At 40.8% G+C, this 20,313-nt stretch overlaps 1 protein-coding gene across 1 annotated transcript in view; it reads left to right on the forward strand.

Moving 5' to 3' along the window:
- Nucleotides 1-318: 318 nt before the first annotated feature.
- PLEKHG7 (pleckstrin homology and RhoGEF domain containing G7) overlaps nt 319-20,313 on the forward strand; it is a gene marked incomplete at both ends in the record, with an annotated part of 30,657 nt that continues 10,662 nt past the window's right edge. Inside the window, 10 exons of the mRNA XM_084305838.1 lie at nt 319-1,029; nt 2,184-2,206; nt 7,886-8,013; nt 9,851-9,891; nt 11,766-11,855; nt 12,378-12,527; nt 14,020-14,115; nt 16,572-16,667; nt 17,287-17,400; nt 18,732-18,906. Of these exons, the coding sequence (XP_084161964.1) occupies nt 319-1,029; nt 2,184-2,206; nt 7,886-8,013; nt 9,851-9,891; nt 11,766-11,855; nt 12,378-12,527; nt 14,020-14,115; nt 16,572-16,667; nt 17,287-17,400; nt 18,732-18,906 (1,624 nt within the window). The remainder of the gene's footprint in view (nt 1,030-2,183; nt 2,207-7,885; nt 8,014-9,850; nt 9,892-11,765; nt 11,856-12,377; nt 12,528-14,019; nt 14,116-16,571; nt 16,668-17,286; nt 17,401-18,731; nt 18,907-20,313) is intronic.

Genomic DNA, 20,313 nt, shown 5'->3' on the forward strand with positions numbered 1-20,313 from the left:
ACAGTTCCTAAATACACAGCTAGTCTTTACAATTTAATTAGTTCTGCTGACTGATGCTGACACTGCTTGCACACTCACAGTTCACTGAAATACTGTTCTGGAGCTGTTGAAACCTGCATTTAAGCAGGATTCGAATTGCAGGCAATAGTTTCTGTATTCATGCACATACCTACGTTATCTTGTTTAGACTTTTTCAATTTATGTATTCTCTCATTAAAAAATAATAAAAAAAAAAAACATACAGCAAGTTTCTAAAAACCTTTTCTGATCATTTTTGCTTGGTGCACACAGCTATAAATCCTCATGCTACAAATAAAGATGCAACAACAAAGTTCTGATTATTCTCCAGACTTGGTCAAAGGAACCTGCATCAATATGGAATTTCTAAAGAGTGAAAATGAGCTTCATAAAGAAAATATTGTTTTGTGTAGAAGCAGCAGTCTAGAAGATGTCTTCAGTCCCTGTGAAACACAACCAGTATCAGCTTGTATGGACACCACCATGCCTACAAGTGACTTCACTCGAAGACGTGGGTATACTGAGTCTTCTTCTCTTTTCCTGAAGCTTCCCACAGAGGAGTGCACTGGAAGTCATCATGCACCTTTCCAGTTTGACCGGCATGCTCTGGCCAGAATTTCCACCTCTCCAACTTTAAGGCGTCTACGGATGGCCTCTGCCTCACAAGCACCAACATTTCAGGACTCCACTAACACAACTCAACTAGTGAATCAAAAGGAATACACCAGCTCTCTCCACCACATTTGTAAAAGTCCACCCCGGTGCATTAAATCTTCCTCACTGTCTTTGCCTTCTTGCGTCCATGCAAAATTACTGTCTTCCAAAGCAAAGTCGGAGACAACCATAGCAGATCCAGAGTCTGCCAGCTCTGGATTAAAGTTACCAAGGCAAAAAGATCCTCTAAGAAATGGCAGTCCCAATGAGATGCTCCAAAATTCTGGGCAAGCCAACTCTGTTACGCTGCCTAGGAGACTCCCCCACCCCAGCTGTATGCCACAGGAGGCTATCCAGGTAAGAGGAATGGTATGATGTGACCTCCTTTGCAGTCTTAGATATTTGGTGTTGAGCCATTATGGCCTAATTCTTAGCCTGAGCTGCCACCCAGCCCATATTCCATTTCTATAACAGACCAACTTCTACACTCACCAGTAAGGGAGAATTTTCTTTCCAAATCAAAAAGAGAGCACAGTTCCAGCTATTAGTGACCACACTGGCCTAGTCTACTGCTAGTGGCATGGCCACTCCTTCCTACCTCTGTCCATTGGCCCTGGTGGGCCAGTGTAACTGCTGTGGGGCTATGAAAAAAATAAGACTAAGTAACTTATCCAGGACAGGCTTGAGTTTCAGAAGGTTATATTCTTTCCAGAGTCCTACAGCAGGGTTCTCCATAAGCCATGGCAGCTCTGTATTCTGTTTTACTAAATAGCATTAGTTACCCCAGCACAACCGAGAATTAAGTCACTCAACACAATTGAGCCCAATTTGAGGTTTGCTACTACTAAAGCAAACCTTAAGGTTTAAGAAAGGTCCCATTCCCTTTCTTTGTGTCCTCTTATCCAGTTCTGCCATTCATTGCCCCCTTCCATTTATATGCAGCCAAATGCGCAATCTTTTCTGAAAAAAGAAACGCTGGTGTAGCGAGTACCAGAATCAGTAAACAAAAAGAAGCAAAAGAGTAGCTAGCCCTCTTCCTTTCCTTGTCAGCTTTTCCTGTTCAGCTTTCCCCCATAACAGACCCTAAGGAGAAAAGGAAAGGTGCTACACAAGTCAGCTTTGCTGCCAGATTCACCGTCAAGGGCCTTGCACCCCTTGCACAAGAAGCTATATTGAGACAAATGCTTGACTCCATCCTCATGCAAAGCACAGACAGGTTGCAATGAACATGGATGGTGTCAAATAGGTATATGTCTCTTTAATACCTAGTCAGTGTTGTTCTACAAACCAAAGGTACTTTCTCCCCATCAAATATATAAAACATTTTGGATATCAAATGAGTTCTGCTCCTTTATCCACAACAATGGAAATAATTAGCCAGTGTCTAGGTGTATGTAGTATATTTTTCTTAACGAATCAGTACTTTTTTTTTCCACAACATTAGATTACTTGCTTGCTTTCTGACAAAGTAATGAGGATATCTTACTTTTTTCTTTTTTTTTTTTTTTCAGAAGAGTGGACTGCCTATACAAAGGTATGCATATATTTGTTTCATCTCATTTTAAGCTTCACTTCTGTATATTTTGATTAATCAACTTCACTAAGACAATCTGAACAGTGAGGCATGTATGCATAATTCTACTTTAATTTATAGATTTACTTTGTGACATGCCTGTCACCAGCGTGTTATACTAAACTTTTTAGTGAGATTTTCTTTTGAAAGTGGCCCTCCCTCTGACATATTTCACACAATATTTCAGCTGGATCATCAGAGAGCTCTGCACTAGGAACTAACTGCCAAAAGGTCTGGCTGTTTGGATTAGTAGGGTCAAATTTCAGCCTGAAGAATGTGAAACATCTCATAATCTTGAGTGGCATTCTTCAAAACTTTGTGGGACGGAAAAAGGAGCAAAGAAGCTAGCAGAACAGCTCAATATTGTTCTCAGATGCAAGGAAAGCAGCTCTAGGACTGCTGCTGATCATTAATCCTACAAAATACCTCTCCCACTGATGGTGCATTGTTCACCTTACTGCATGATTCCCTCACAGATTTCAGGTGAGGCATGCAGGTGAGTCAGGTACATTAAAAACACTGATGAGCAAGGCTTGGAGAAGACAGAAGGAGCCTCACAACAAACAGCAGTACATTGGTTTTGTGACTCTACTGTAATGTGTTTCACTTCTTAAGGCAGCAGATATCATTATTTGAGCTGTATCTCCTCTTCTTCCCCATAGTTACACATTCTTGAGGTACAAGCTCTTTTATTACTAGCAGTTTGCCAACAGGTTTGTGTATCAAGTCTGTTTGTGTTTTGGACTGAGGGGTGAAGAGGGCTGGTACAGTCCGTGAATCAACATGCAACACAGTTCCCTAGACAAAGTTTAACAAATGTGTGCATGCACCTGAAATAACACGTTCATTGTAGAAAAGGCTTCCTAGATTTTCTGAATTATTGCAATTTTCAAACCACTCTTTAGCCTTTTGAATTTACAGTAGAAAAGGGGAAAAGGGGATGGGTGGCAGGGAGGGGTGAGAGATCTTTTTGTCTAATTATGAAAACAGTTTATCTGCGCCTATTATAGGAACAGCCTGCGCTGACCCCATGCAAAACTATAAAGCATTAGGGTGGTTCACTGATAGGGTGAAGATTTGCATGATTAATAGCAAATCAGGTGAAAATTTGAAGAATACCAACTTTAAATGGCTAAAAACAGGAGAATATGAAACATTTAGTGCACACACCTTCTCTTGGTGCCATTTGCCTGGCAGGTTCAGAGGGAATCCAGTACATACCAGCATGCCAGCTAGGATATTGCCTCTGGGCTTTCATCCAGACATTCAAAGAAAAAAATCAAGAAATAACACAGGGAACGTTTCAAGCTTTATTCCTTGGCTACCAGCAGGAAAGAAAGAGAAAAAATAGGTTTAGGTGATGTACTACAACTTCTATTTGTTGTTCTGACCAATGTTTGAATGTGCAGAAACGTAAAATAATAATCCCTATTTTCTGCTTTTAACTTTTTTTGTCAAGTTGAATTTGATCCACAGTCTGGGCAAGGACTGTATGCAGCTCCTCCCTTACCCAAACCATTAGTCTAACTTCTTAACAGCTAATCCCTTATTATCACAGCCAGAGAGAAGTGCTGAAGTGTCAGATTATTCCCTCGGTCTAGAAGAACTTTGGGACAGATGGCGACCCTCCTCCGACACTGCCTCACATATCATCCAGGGTAAAAACATGCTGCTGCCCCTCAGTTTTAATGAACATCTCTTCTCCTCACTCTCAGGTTGTACTTGTAAAAGCCTTTCTTTAAGCAGCAGCGCTCATTTTAAGCAGCCTTCCCTCACACAGCTCTAAGTAATGGCAGTACATCTCTGTTAACATAGCAACATGCTGAACTGATGCTGATTAAAAATAATCAGCCAAAATAAACAAACCGAAGAACCAGAGGGGCAGCAGAGAGAGAGGTGCATGTGGTGGAGACAGGGTGAGAAGCTAAAGTCAACACTGCAGTAGAAGGAAATGTTGATTTTAAAAGTCTTAAATTTACTCTGAGCTCGTTTTCTCTTTACCCTGTTCAGTATATCAGGGATTGGGTGCAAAACTGGATCAATTTCCTACAGACATACTGCTAAGGAAGAGTCTTCTCAGTACCTACAGGTCATTTTCAGTGAGTTGAGACAGCTGGGCTCAGCCATCTTGAAGTACTCCTCTTCCTCTTTCAATGTCTCATATACCCATAAAGTGTCCTGCAAACACTTTAAAGCAGGGAGTCCAAATACCCCTCCTGAGCCATTTGGTTAACAGTGCCATCGACTGACAACTGCCTCAGTACCATGGTCACCCTAAAATACTTCGATGTGGTATTCACTTAAGTATGGGGATTTATATAAATGTCTTTTCTCTGGGACATTTAAAGGTCTTGGTAGGCTAAGATTATGAACATACTGGGACACACACCTCTAAAAAGCAGTCATCTGAAACTCTCCATGCCCTAGGAACAACTATATCCAGGGTATTTATTTTTCCAGACAATGAGCTGCTTCAGCATATTTAACAATTTTCCATATCTTTGTAACATGAACCCATAACATTATCTTGTTTCACAAAACAAGTAGATTTAAAGGAGGAATTATTGTACAGATGATATCTCCTCTTGTGATCAAATTCATCCCTAAAGTACAAGCATTCCTACCAATCAAGCACCACAGCACCCTGCGCTTAGTAAGAAAATCAAATACAAGCTATTGAAGAAAGGCAAAACTACAGGGTCAGCAGGCAAGAAAAGATGGTAAAACTGACCCAAACACTGATAAATTGTATCACGCAGCACTTATGTATTTTCATTTCTCCAGTAAAAATCAACAAAAGCACTTAATATACCTAATATATCTACAGGCACCAGGCCAGATGATCACAGATACCTGTATCTGTACCTTAATCTGTGAAGGGTGAGTACATAATTTAGGCATGTAAATCATTAATCACACCAGACATGTCAGAATGCAAGGGTATGTTGTAGATACACATCCAAGTGACCTTAGCATGCTCCCACACATCACAGGCTTGCATTCCTACATGAAGAGCTTGTTTAGATGTGTCTCTGAAGTTCAAGACCTTTTTTATCTAGGGAAATAACAAGATTTAACTCTGTTACAATGAAACTGTGCTTCCCATTATTCATCTACATAAGTGGTCAACCTCCAAAATATATTATGAAATTGCAGTAGGCAAGATACTTTAAAGATCAGTAATACACTGGATTCACAATAAAACTTTGCCAAGTTGAAATAAGTCTCCTGAATTTCCCAGTACAGGAGTGACAACTTTTGGAATTATCTTTGTATTATATTGCACCATCCAGTTTATATAGTAATCCAGTTGACCAAGAGATTACATAGTGGAATCACAAGTGGTTTCAGAAGTATCTTAATACAACTGTTTCCAAAACATATAATTGCAGTAGATAGTACTCAGAACACCTTATCAGGAAGCAGTCTCCACTGCACTGGTGCAGGCTTGCAGACAACCAAGAAACAGACCCTATCCATAAAAGCTCTTAAACCATGGGCTATGTTTAATTTCATGGGGAAACTCATAGAAGATTCACTGCAAATTCCTCAATATAAATAAAAAAGATGTTATGTTCCCCATTCAGAAGGACTATCAGAAAATGAAAAGCTTTTAGAGAAGCCATAGATTACACATTGTAAACTCCTCAACTCTTAGTTTTCAAGCCCTAAAATGCTGTTTCAAGTGCTAAAGTCCCAGACCTGGCCCTCCTGACAGCCTGCAGCTGTCAGTTATTAGGAGTAGACCTTTCCTTTACAATGTACAATTTAGCTGGTTTATCTAAGGCAATTGCAAACAGTGTCACCATCAGATAATTAAAAAAAAAAAAAAAAAAAAAAAAAAAAAAAAAAAAAACACCAATCTCCCTTTCCTACTATGCAAATAAAATAGCAGTTCTCTACCTTAGAACCCACATGCCAAATGATAAATTGTTAAGTGGCTATTTGTGCACTTGGGGGTGGGGGGGGTAGAGGGGAAAGGAGAAGGAAAAGAGAGGAGGAAAAAAATTTTAAAAAGAAAGAAAAAAATGCCTGCAAGGTTTCACATCAACTGTTGGCAAAGCGCTCAAAGGGCCAAATGTTCCCAGTAAGACAGCTGCCTAGGCAAAGAATATAAAGGAAAGATACTTAACTAACCAAAATTACTACACACAATAAATGGAGACTAAAAAAAGATCATTTTTCTATGTGCACACACACTTCACACCTCCTTCCTCAGCTACTTTGTTACCAACCCTTTGAAATCATATGTGGTCTGCTTGCATCAGTCAATGGTAGACAGTAGAATAGCAGCTGCAGACGCCAGTCGTTCTGCAACCATATGCTAACACCGTTAATTAGGTATGGGCGTGAATTATTAGCAAAATTCAATAAAGTACTCAATATGCATCAATAATTTCTGTCTTTGAATTTAAGCAGCCTCTGGCACAAACACACCATTGGATACAAAATGCCTGTGTCATTTCACTTGATGGATGTACATCCCAGACAATGCCCTCCGTTAGTAACAACAATAGTTGGAGTTACTTGTTTCAGATCAGCAGGGCTGCTAAATCACATTATATTCAAAATACAACATATCTGAATTAGCAGAAAAATCTTTAAAGATTTAGAAGGAGAATGACACAAACTAGCTAAAAGGTTAAATATAATAAAACAACAACAACAAACACTAAACTGTAAGACTCTACTGTCTTTTCCTGATGTCTCCTGAGTCAAAAAGTCAAAAGTACTGGCACATGTCAGTAGAAGCATAGTATGTAACTGCTCCTTTGGACTCCAATGCCAAAAACATCCTGAAATGTTTTTTACTTGATCTTCGAAGAACGCAGAAATTTCTTATATTTAAATTCTCTGAGTACTCCTCTTCTGAGGCAGGTCGTGACTATGAACACCTCAATCTCAGCAGCACTGTGTAGTTGTAAAGATAGTGGGATATCTGCTGTTGATCACTGAAGTTTTCTTCTCATTTTTTCCTATAATACCTTATCACAGAATTTCTAGGTTGGAAGAGACCTCAAGATCATTGAGTCCAACCTCTGACCTAATGCTAGCAGTCTCCACTAAACCATATCCCTAAGCTCTACATCTAAACGTCTTTTGAAGACTTCCAGGGATGGTGACTCCACCACTTCCCTGGGCAGCCTGTTCCAGTGCCTCACAACCCTTTCAGTGAAGAAGTTCTTCCTAACATCTAACCTAAAACTCCCCTGGCTCAACTTAAGCCCATTCCCCCTCGTCCTGTCACCAGGCACGTGGGAGAACAGACCAAACCCCACCTCGCTACAGCCTCCTTTAAGGTATCTGTAGAGTGCAATAAGGTCGCCCCTGAGCCTCCTCTTCTCCAGGCTGAACAAGCCCAGCTCCCTCAGCTGCTCCTCGCAGGACTTGTTCTCCAGGCCCCTCACCAGCTTGGTCGCCCTTCTCTGCACCCGCTCAAGCACCTCGATGTCCTTCTTGTAGTGAGGGGCCCAAAACTGAACACAGTACTCGAGGTGCGAGTACTGTGTTCATTATGCCATAGCCACTGTGATTTAGATTTTAGCTCATTTCCTCCTACATCAGGAAGTAGCACTTCAGGAATTTCCTCTGCAGCCACAAGAGGAGAGAGTTGACACGTGTTGCTGTTGCCTCTTGCAGATCAGCCGAGCGCCGGCGTAGCTCTGTGGTAGTGAGTTTGCCAGGACTCGAGGTATTCCCTGGAGACCTCCTGGTGTCAGACAGTGCCTTGGACTACCTGCCCCACGCAGCCCTGCTGCTAAACGCAGGTCAGATACAGGGTGGGGTTTGCTCATCTGAGCCCTGCAAAAGCTGCAACAGGCGTGTGTGTGCGCGTGGGATGGGGAGGGGGGGAGGATCGGTGCAGCAATGACACACAAAACAACAGAGCCGCAATGGAGGATTCTGTTAAGCAAAACCAAAGCACCTACAGTGCTCATAAAAATGTCTTATTTATTTTTTTTTCTGCATTTTATTGTTGAATGCAAAATGTAAGAGAAAGTTGAGGGAGGCAGGACATATTACATCCCTCCTCCACAGGAGCAACCAGTGGCCAGGTCAGGATTTCCATCTGCAAGCAGTCGAGTTACAAATATATCATAAAATCATTAAGGTTGGAAAAGACCTCCAAGATCATCTGGTCCAACCATCCCCCTATTACCAATGTCACCCACTAAACCATGTCCCTAAGCACCATGTCCAACCTTTCCTTGAACACCCCCAGGGACGGTGACTCCACCACCTCCCTGGGCAACCCATCCCAATGCCTGACTGCTCTCTCTGAGAAGAAATGACTCCTCATGTCCAAGCTGAACCTCCCCTGGCACAACTTGAGACCATTCCCTCTAGTCCTATCACTACAGTTACCCGTGAGAAGAGGCCAAACCCCAGCTCCCCACAACTTCCTTTCAGGTAGTTGTAGAGAGCAATAAAGTCTCCTCTGAGCCTCCTCTTCTCCAGACTAACCAACCCCAGTTCCCTCAGCCGCTCCTCACAGTACTTGTGTTCAAGGCCTTCACCAACTTCGTAGTCCTTCTCTGGGCACATTCTAGGACATTGATGTTTGAGCAGAGGAAAGAGAGATCCCCATGCTACCTTTTCAATTAGTGCTCTAATCACAAAGGTAGCAAACCCAACTCATCGCTATATGTTGTTCATGAAAACTTCCAACACAGAAGTATTGACCTGAAAGCAGTTTCTACAAATCTCTCTTGTGGAATATGGTATAGTGCACAGGTGATTGCCAAAGACTATAATATGCTGGTGACCAGAGATCAAAATTTTCCACAAATGAATAGGGTTATAACCATCAGTTTCTCAAAAACAAATAACCTGGCCATCCCCGGAAACAATGGCCAAGGTCTTCAAAATTCAAAAGAAGGTTTCAACTGCAATTCCCAGTGACACATAGGCCTGAAGGTAGGTACCATAAATTCAGAAAATCCTTCCATATTTCTTGCTGTACAACCTTAGCCATCTCTAGCCTCCCACCAGTGCATTCCTACATCTGTATTCCCAGCCTTCCCTGGGCCTTTCTGAGGACCATGAGTTACAGCCTGCACCACTGTGCTAGCCCCATGACAGCTCTGAGGCTTGGGGAATTTAGGACTGCTTATACGTGGATGCTTTACAGCTGTGATCCCATGGACACTACTTTCCACAAAGATATTCCTACTGCTGCAGAGACTACTCTGTACAGACAATGATACTTTTACAGTGTAGCAAATTTAAAAGATTCGTACAAAGTACCGTAAGTACCTGCATAATGCCAAGACACCACTAATGAGAAGATGTAGGCTAATTCTTTCAGAACAATGGATATCTTTAAGAATTTGCCTGAGGTATGATGCATTTCCCCATGTTAAAAATTGTCAGTCACAAACTGATCATCTGCAGAAAGCAGGAAAGTTCAGCATCAACCAGACACCATCCCAACAGCCTTAATGGCTTTTAAGTCTGGTGCACAAACTGATGAAACAAAAATACTAAATTTGAGCCAAGAAAAGTATGGTATATCAGTCTTCATTAAGGGGAAAAACCATAAATAACAGTTTTATTTTTAGCTATTTGTTTCTTTACTGATAATACATTTGTTTTACCCATTAGAGTCCAAAAAGCCAAGGTGGCCATTTGCCAGAAGGGGAGTTGTGAGTATTTCACCATGTTTTTTCCCTTGCACTGACCTTGCTTTCTCACACAACTAACCTGAACCTGGGTAAAAAGAGTTTCTTCACTCTACTGCCCTTGAAGAAAGGCAGCCAGCAGGCAAGCAGAGCATGGAATTCTAACCTGCCTCTGGGACCAAGCACCTGCTTGGTCGTTCGTCTGCAATAAAGGTAGGGTGACTCCAGCACAGCCACAGGTGACACTGCACGTAACATGTAAGAAGACAGCCAGCACACTCACCCCCAACCCCAACAGAGTGAGGGAGCACATGGTGGCTGTGGCAGGCTCTGCCATGGGTAGTGTCGCTAGGGTCATGATCCTGCATCTCACCCACCTGAGCCGCACCCCTGAGAGGCTGCCCCAGGCAAAACCCTTGGTAATTCTTCACATTCTTGCTTTAAACTCACTGTGCCATGTATTTTCTGCATGCCAGCCCAAACTTTACTTTGCCTGATATGGAAGGTATTTAAGCTTCACCTTTCCAGCTGGCTTTTTAGATGCATTCTTACACCTTTCCTGTCCTCATGGGTGCCCTGATTCTCTCCAATGAAAGCACATACCAACACCCTTCAGTTAATTTCCTTTTCTAACACATTCCCTTGTCTTCTGTTATGAACATTTTCACTTGCAATGGTATCCAAATTTCTTTTCAAAACCGTTTGCAAGTGTCTTGATAACTTTCTACCCCTAAAGATGTATTCATGAACCTTTCCTACACTTTTTTTTTTTTATATTTTATTTTCTAAATCTTTACCATCAAAGAAAAGTTTATGCAAGTAAATCAAATACTTGGATTAGCATATATGAGTTCCCACTTCGTTTGACAGCATTTATACAGAATTTCAAGGAGCACAGCCTAAATCACAGTTTACACTTCAAAATATTTGAAATTTGCAATAAAATACAGTTAATATTTAGTCAAGTGATTTCTGATATTATTACATGGCATAAAATTTAATATATATAAATGCATTTTTAGTGTATTGGTTAAGTATGGTGCATTACATCCACTCCTTTTCAAGATATCTTGCAGAACTAAGAGTTCAGCTTAAATTGTGAATTTCAAATATTATATAGTTAAATACATATTTCAAAGTTGGTTTGAGTTCGGTGCCTAAAATTCAGACAATAGCAATCCATGAAGTATGTGTATATAGTTCCAGAGAGCAGATAAAACTTAGTGACACTCCTTATAAATCTAAGTTCACAGAACTAAATTTGGGATCCTAAACGTTGCTTAAACTTTTTACATGGCACTGCTGGCCTGAAAAATAAAGCCAAACCAAAAGCAGTTGTTTTTCTTTCATGATCCCTTACATGGACAGAACCCAGTTGCTCTTTAAGCTTTCTAAGAGCTCATTTTACAGACGCTGCTATGCAGCTGACTAGAGGAGTTATTTTTAATACAAAACTCAAATTAAAATAAATAAATAAATAATCTCTCAAGATTTATATACCTAAGATGGCAGGAAGAAGATTTCAGATATGAGTTTGCTGTCCCATAATTCTGGCTGTGCTGAAGGAAACAAAATATTTTATTTGTTCCGTATTGTGGTGGCAGCCCATTGTCTGTTGCCATACCAATGATCTGCCCTGCCTAAGACCGTTGTGTTACATAAACAAGATCTTACACACCCACACCTCAAAGCCACCTACACACACCACCCATAAGTACAAATAAACCTGCCATTGCTGTCTCATCTCTGAGCAGGAGAGCATGGAAATATAAGAAAATCACGTGGTTAAGGGCAAGCTCCTTAGAGATCAAAGCAAGGTTATTCAGCTGAGTAAACTTCTTACTGGTCTTCAAAACACTGTATGAATCAGGGGTGATTTTTTTGTTGTTGTTAAACAGGGTAAAGACAAACAGAAGCAAGATCTGGAAAACTGTCTTTCAACTGTTAAGATCATAGATTGCGGCACATATGATTTCTGCTGTTGCAAGGTATCAAAATACTCAGTATACTGTACCATAAAAGCTATCTGTTAAGCTCTAAGAGATGGAGATAAAACTTTTGTCTTACTTTCAAGTTACCATACTTTATTACATTAATCTGGATATGAAATGCATTTCGAAAGCCTCTGAAAGCCTAGTCCTCTGATACCTTGATTTTACTATCTGAAAAACGGGAGGCTATCCTCCATCTCTGCTTTCCAGCAGCACCAGTACAACACATTACATTCATTAGCTTTTGCAAGCTGCCCACTATTTTTTGGTACAGCATCCTACAAACATAGGCTATTATTCTGCACTACTTTCAAGTTCGGTGTGTTTATGTTATGAATATTTTAGAGGAAAATGTCAGTTTTTTAAATATTTTTAATGAAAACTTCAAGCTTTCAGCAGAAGAATTACTAATACTGTCAGACAGACTGTATATGGGTAAATAGATATTAGATTCTTTTCATATGGTCTGAAGGAGTTGATGTGGCAGTCAATTATTTTTTCTTCTTCTTCAATCAATAGAGTAAATCTTGGCATGAGTTTATAAAGGCTCAACAGACTGAGCAGAAAGATGTCAACAGCCGGTTGGAAGTGAAAAAAGAAGAAGCAGTGTGGGAACTTTTCACAAGTGAATGCACTTACTTTCTGGATCATTTGCTGGTTCTCAAGATGGTAACTTAAGATTTCATTTCTCAAGAATGATGAAACGTTTGCCCTGTTGACAGCACAGTAGACATAAAGCCATCTGTACCCTCTCCTTTGGCATCTACAGGGGAATGACAGGCTATTGCTTCCCAACCCCTCTTTCCCTTTCCACCCTCCCTCCCCTCCCCCCCCAAAAAAAATATTTATATATTAGTATTAGTTCAAGGAAAAACAGAGAAAATGCTTCACTAATCTTATCTGTTGCTGAGTAAGTAATCTAGACGGTACAATAAGTACTGCAAAGTAAAGGGAATAAATAGGGAGCAGGTTGAATTCCTCCTTGGTGGAGCAGCACAGAAAAGGATGGGAAAGGGAACAATAAGTCCAACGTAGGATTGAAGTGTCCTTACTTACAGACTCTTTGGTTAGCGATCTGAGAAGGTAAAAAAAAGTGAATCCTGGGAAGGATGAGAATAACAGGAGACGTGCAGCCTCCTTGCTAAGTCCTATATAGGACTTCACAGACAAACCTTCACCAGCCCCATATGACCCATGTTCAGTCCACACCAGTTTCCCAAACTCTGCTGCCAAAGAAATACACTGAATTTAGGTGTCCAGTTTTACAGATACTTGCTATTCTAAGTATTTCCCAGCATTCAGGTATTTCACTGATTTAATGAATACCCATAGGGGACTTAATCACCATAAGCCCCATCTAAGTTCTCAGGTCAACTGTTTGTGGCAGTTAAAGAATTATGCAAGGCTAAGCAAACACTCTCACTAGCTCTTCAATCTTAGCACATGGGTGATGGGTTTTCTTTCATTAATGCTTTTCACACACATACTAAAAATTCCACTTAATAATCTACGTTTCTTAAGCCTTTTTCAGCCTTAGGCCAGATTCAGCACTGCTCCAAGATCACTGTCAGAGCTTAGGTAATATAGCATCCTAGCAGCCAGTCAATACAAATGCAGTTTTCACTCAACACAGGTTAACAGAACAATCCAAAGAGATGAAAGCCATCACAAGTCCTTTGCTTATGCTATTCCAATAATTTTTCTCTTTTCCATAGTAACTCCAACTTGTGTAGCATGGGTTAAGAAGGAAAGCATTTAGAAAAGTCATAGAACTCTGTAACTCTGCAATTCTGATGCTATCAATTCCTACACACTACAACTCTGATGCTATTAATTCCTTCACACAGACCTGCACAGATCAGCAGCCCCTGGCAGACAGAGAACATGGCAGGGACATTGCTACTTATGTGGTAGCTGCAAAAGACCCCAGAGCCAACCCTCATACCCTGCTCCTTACACAAAGCCCTGTTTAGCCTTCAGGCATGGCAGAAAAAATTTCTCACAGCATCATCTTCTGCTCTCTCCAAAATCAAAAAATCTTTTCAAAAGAGTTACATGTTCTTTTCATTAAAATATTATATATATATATACATATATATAAAATTACGTATATATAACAGGCAAAACTGCTAAATAGCATGCATTTGTTTTGTTTTTAAAGATATTTTTGAACACTCTAAAATACCTCCAGAGTAAAGAATTTCTCTTGGATGTGGATTTATGGAAACTCTTTGCAAACTTGGAGGAGTTAAACAAGGTGAGTTTAAAATAAATAAATAAATAAATGGTGGGGAATCTTATTGAGATTAGGAACCAATCAGTCCAATAAAAAGAGATGAGGATCCATCAGTAAGGTCTTTATTCAGACTCAATGCCCAAGACAGGAAATGAGTTAAAATAATTAGTCTTTTCATCATTTCTGCTTGGTATTTCTGTGGGAGTCTTTAATGCAAATTCTCACATGCCTCCAGCAAAAGATAAACAGGCATGGAGGAGAGTTCATTCAACAGTTGTTTCTGAAGTAAACACCAGTTTGAGACAATTTCTCAAAAGCAAAGTCCTTTTAAAAGGATTTGTGAAAGCAGACAGCAACTACACAATTCTTACTACAAAACTAAGAATTATAAAATAATTCCAATAACAAGCTTCCTTTCTCAAACTTATGGGCACAAAGACCTTTTTATCTACTCAGCCACTCTTGCAGAACAAGGAAAAAGAAAATGCTGATCATCCCTCACCAGCCAGGGTTTCCCCTGGTGTGGCTACCCCCAACACCGAGCTGATGCTCTGCATCCACTCACCCTCCAGCTTCCAGGAAGAAGGAAGAGGAAGACAAGGCTTGGCTGTGATGCTCTCTGACTCTGCCACTTGTGGCCAGTTGCTTGGAGATCATTTTCAGCTCCTGAAAGTTAAAATAGACAATAAGTCCAGAATATCTTTCACAAAGCTTCATTAGCAATGTGGAAGTTTTTCTTGTCTTTAGAGCTCTTTTATGGGACAAAAATAAACTCAACATCTCAACCTCAGCAGCAAAGTGATTTTTGGAAGGGGCTCTTCAGCTTCAAAAGTGTAATGTCTGCTCACAATCATATCATGTCTTAAACAAATTGGCTATTTCAAGTTCTTTCCTTTACTGTTACACCCTTGCCTTAACCACTAACATCTCAATTTTTAGGCAAAACAAGAAGAGCAGGAAAGTTCTTCAGAGCAGGAACAATTAAGTAGAAATACATGAGCAAGTCATCTTTGCTCAGTAGCTGACCACTCACCAGATGACCATATTCAGAAGCAGAAGGAAAGAGATTTTAACTAATGCATTTGTGCGCTTGTGCTTGTCATGGACAAAAATCATACAAGCAGCTACCTAGTAGAGTTTAGCTGATGTGTAATTTCTAATCTATTTCATTCTTACTTAAAGAAGGTGTGCCATTCTGGGAACACAGATGCTTTGAGCTTGGCTAGAGCTTGATCAAGACTTGAGACAATTATCTTTAATGTATTTTCCATTTTGTTTTCTTATTTTGTTGTCCATATTAATGAGGATGAGAAAGGATAATTTATTGTACATAGTTGTACATAGAAGACTGGACTAATGTACAAAAAAGTAGCTTCTCTCACTGCCTTTTATGCCTTTTTCGTGCACTTTACAGCATGCATTTCTTCTTGACAGCAGGCTGAATCCAGGAAAAAATGCATGCTGTAAAAGGTGCAAAATGAACCCTTGTTAAAATGAAAGAAACCCTGTCCTATAAGCAACCCTGCCCCCGTAAGTACATCAAACAAAGCAATGCATACAGCTAAAACAACTCATAGCAGTATCACAGAGGGCAATGTTGCCTTCTGGTCACAGGCAAATACCAGGTAATGCAACAAGGTAATATATGCAAATTTTTCAGGAGAACTATGCCTGAAGAAAATGACAAAGATAAAGACCTGGGAGATCCTTCAAACACATCTGACACCTGTAGTATGTGCAAGGCTGCTGTATGCTCTAACCATGGGCAGTGTAGAGTTTGGGTCTCTGCCAATGTGCTGAACGTATCCAGCTCTGTCTTTGAGACTGACCAAAACGTTGGCCCAAAACTCAGTCTGGTCATGAACATGAGTGTAAACAGTTTGGGAGGTGAGCAGGGGTTTAGGAGCAGGCCTTCCCCCACTTCTGACTGATAGTGTAAGCACAAAGAACTTTTGAATTTAACTTACAAGGAATATGGGGGTTTCATCTTATAGCATTTTATAGAAATTTCCCACACCTCCCAGAGCATGAAACAAAGTCAAAGTATGAAAGATGGTGTCCCCTTCAAAATAGCATGGTCTCCTCCAGTTGTCACAGCTCTGTCACACACAACGTTTACAAGTAGATACCTTTCATCCATTGTAATTTACTATGGTGATTCCTATCAAATACAGCTGCTACTGTAAAATAAGTTTAAATGAAAAAAATAAAAAAACAGAATACTGTTTCAAAGCTTTTTTCATATGGCACTATCATGACATAACTGGGTGTTTGTAGATATTTACTTTATCTTCTGATTGAATAAAAAGCTCTGGAGGCAATTCTGATGCTAATTCTAGCAACATCAGGGAGAGAAGCATAGGTGTCTTATGAGGTTTGAAGCCTTTGAAAAGACCAGGAATGAGAAATAAAGTTGTCTTAAACTTAGGCAGATCAGACATACTAATATTTTTATTTTTTTTTTCCCTGTTGCTTAGATAAGTCTCAGTTTTGTGGAAAGTCTTTTTGAAATTGTGAAGGAACATGTCAGCGAGTCAGGGTCGCCTACGGATTTCATCTCCATACTCAGAAAGGTAACATAATCAGAAGCTTTTTTGTTTAATCTCAGCAGATCTTTGCAATGTACCATTTGTCATAGCATGTAGGTTACCTTAAAGCAGTCAAGTCAGTCAAGGACATGCCATCTGTCACAGGCAGTTTGGTCTTAGCCTCAAGTACCTCCTGTCAGTAGGACATTTTTATTTTTATTCATTGACATGTCTGAGGTGGTCATGGAAAGCTGCCCTGTATGTGGAACAGAGCATGGAAAGATTTTCCATTTCTGGGGAACCACAACCCAGGCCTTCTGGAGACATTGCCTTCAACAGAGCCAAGCTTCTCACTCTGTGGGAGAAGTTTTCCTGAGGCCAGATCCTGACCCTGTCTCCAGCTGTACCCTGCTTCCTTTCAATCCATCGTGTAGATCCTTCCTTTACTCCATGGACCAGATCCACAGATGTATTTAAGTGACTAATTAAGATCTCAATGGGATATGTATTTTGGTCTGTGCCTGCTAAGTGAGAGGCGGGCACAGATCCTTTCCCTATGTACAAGGAAATCTAAGGTAAAACCATGTTACAAAACGAAAAGGGTTGTTCCTGCCTTTGTTGTGATATTTTTCTTTCTTGACAAGATTCCAAGCCTCTTTTGCAGTTTTTCCAGGGTGACCTCTGCCAGACGCACCAGATTTATTGCCTCAATTATACATCCGCTGTCTTCTACTTGGAAAACCTGAGACAGAGAGAAGATTTTGGCATCTACCTGAAAGTAAAGTGATGGTTTTATTGTTGTTGTTGTTGTTGTCTTCTGGCTTTCTGTCTTATGAAAAGATTTTAACAGCAGGCTAGAAAAGTTCACTGGAAGCAAAACTGTTAAAGTAGCATTTTACACAGATAATTAAACTGCAGGGGATAATCATGCATATGAAGTCACCCTTCAGAGTATATGTTTCCCTGTGCATGTGAAAGTCCGTATTTGTAATTTAAAACAGGCAAGAGTGGAAAGCTAAAAGGGAAAATCTGGCTGCATTTTTGCAGGCAGAAAATACATACTGCCAGCATCGAACATGTTATGTTTTGTACATAATCCATTGACATGGTGACCTACACTTTAGCAAAGTGAAATGGATTTAAAAAAAAAAAAAATCAAGCCACTTTGTAAAACCTCTCTAATGGATTTTCCTTTGATACATGTCCAGTGTATCAGCTTGGTTTAAATGTTGAATGGGATCACAGCGTATAGGGTATTGCATGCTCTAGAATATGACCGGGCTCAAGGGTATTCGCTAATCCACATCCCCTCAGAGAGGAAGCAGCATCCTGGACACCACAGCAAGCAGACACTCTGCAATGGCAGTGATTTAGCCCCATGGTTTGGCTTGACTACAGATAGAACAAATGTAGAACTTGGTATCAAAACACTACCAGCAGATGAATGTTTACTTCCCTCATATAAAACTGAAAAGAGCTATTGGGCAAGTCTTTGTAAAGTTAAAACAATAGTGCAGGCTCTGTCTCTGCTGACACTGTGTCTGCCTAAAAGCAGTAACTGCATCCAAGGTAGCTGCAGAGCTCCTGGGGAGGGGGCTCTGCTATTTCTGACCAGTGTAAATGCTTAAGACTGATCTTCAATGTTACAAGCTTAGGAAGAAAAATCTAAAAAAGGCTTTTCTTTTTGTAACAGCTGCAAACGCTGCAGCTTTCAGGGACATCACTCCCTCTCTGACAAGGGTTTCAGACACTCATGTCTAGGAGAAAGGTCACTAGTGGAAAGTAGCAGTTGAACATAAAAATTGGCCCTCAAATGAGACTAAGGTTTTCCTGATGAAATTAAAATGGCAAACAAGTAAGAGCACGGCTTTATCCAGCAGCATGGCCACAGTATCTGAAATAGGAAGGAGCAGTGTGGATCCCCCTGTACAGAGGTGGAGCCTTTACACTGCACTTGCTCTCACTGTGTAAATAGTTGTCCTTTAATTAGCCCTTGTCTCATTACAGCTGATGATGCATAAAGCTGTTTGTTTGACGTTTGCATAAAGCTGTACCTACATGCCAGAGAGCAAAAGGAGGCCTAAAAGCGGTGTTCTTTGTCTTCAGCAGTGGTGTGAACAAAACGAACAGTGCAAGAGACTGCACCTGCCGGAGCTGCTGGTTGCTCCTTTGCATCGACTGACCCGCTATCCCCTCCTCCTAAACAATATCTGGAAGAGGAGCACTGACGAAATGGAGAAAGCCTTTATCTGGTCAGTGAAAGAGAAGGTGGAAAAGTCCATACGTAAGTAGCTAAGGTTAAAAGTCATTAAAAAAAAAAAAAAAAGTCATTGCAATTAACAATTAGGAAGCTATGTGGCTTTTTGTGCATGTGCTTTGAGTATAAACAGATCCGGCCTCCCTGCAGAGATGCAATGAGGACATGCATGCCTTTCTACAATCCTGAGTCCTTCCTCATTCTGTAGGAAATGATTGGTGCCACCCCTGTGCTCTCTGAGCAAGGTCACAGGACTCCCAAATCAGTGAGTCACTTGTATTTGCGCAGAATCATCTGCAGTGACATGGAAACAATTAAAAGCAGATCACAAATTGGAACAAATAAAGAAAAATCTCAAACAAAGAAGTCTTTGACTTGGATTTATGTCTAGGGAGGATTTGTTGGGGCTAACCCTTAATAGGATGAAATACCACTCACAAGGGGGATATTATGCCTGTGACCTTTTGCTAAATGACAGGGTCCTACCACGTAAAGTAGCAGAAGAGCTATTGCAGCTACAGATTTTTCCTACTTACTGTAGAAAAAGGAGGGATTGGTCCAGGCAGATTTTTCTTTCCTGGATCCTGTTTTAAGTAATTAAATTATTAATTCAGTCTTGTTCAGGAAGCCATAAACACAGCTGTATGTGCCTTATGGTCTTCTATCCGGAGACAGGTTTATTCTCTAAAGTCATATCGCAGCCCATGCAAATCAAAGACAAGACAAGCAGTGGGGAAAATGCCCACCCTGCCAGTCTTGGCAGGAAGAGGTGCCTGGCAGCACTGTATCCCCACCTGCAGAGCAGGGTGCTGCATGCCCCAAGGGACAGTGAAGTACACGGCAAGAGGTCACTGCTGCCCAGTCTGGACCTCTCAGCTCCTCAGCATGACCTCCAAGTGCTGAACTTTGAGCGAGAGAGGGTTCCTTGCTCCTACTCTTGCTGAGTTTTGTGGAGGAAAAAGGACAGGGTTTTTTTCCAGGTGTTTCCCCAGTACCCACCAAATTTAAGTGGGTCATTGGAGCAAGGATTAAAGCTCTTGTCCTCTTTGGGTCCAGTCCAAAAATACAAATAAGGACTGCTCATGGAGCAGTGATCCTGTGAAGGATTGGACGCTGCTGTTCTTCCCCCCATCCTGGAGGCTGAAGGTTTAAATGTCTCTTTGGAAGATGAGACAAAGCACATGTCTTCCAGACATAGATAAACCCGCTCCTGCTTCCTGGATAAATACTCCAATGGCAGAATTACCACCTACAAGGGATTTGAATTCTTTCTCTTATTGACAGATTTTGTGAGGAGCCTGGCCTTACAGCCACACAACAAACAGACCCAGCACAGAACAGGTCTCAGAAAAATAAGGTGGTTTTCGTCACTATACATTAATGGTGTGGGTTTGCTGGGAAACTCTGCTGACCTAAGAAGAGTTTAGTCATTGA

The sequence above is a fragment of the Netta rufina genome (assembly GCF_964035555.1).
Source record: "Netta rufina genome assembly, chromosome: 1".
Lineage (NCBI taxonomy): Eukaryota > Metazoa > Chordata > Aves > Anseriformes > Anatidae > Netta > Netta rufina.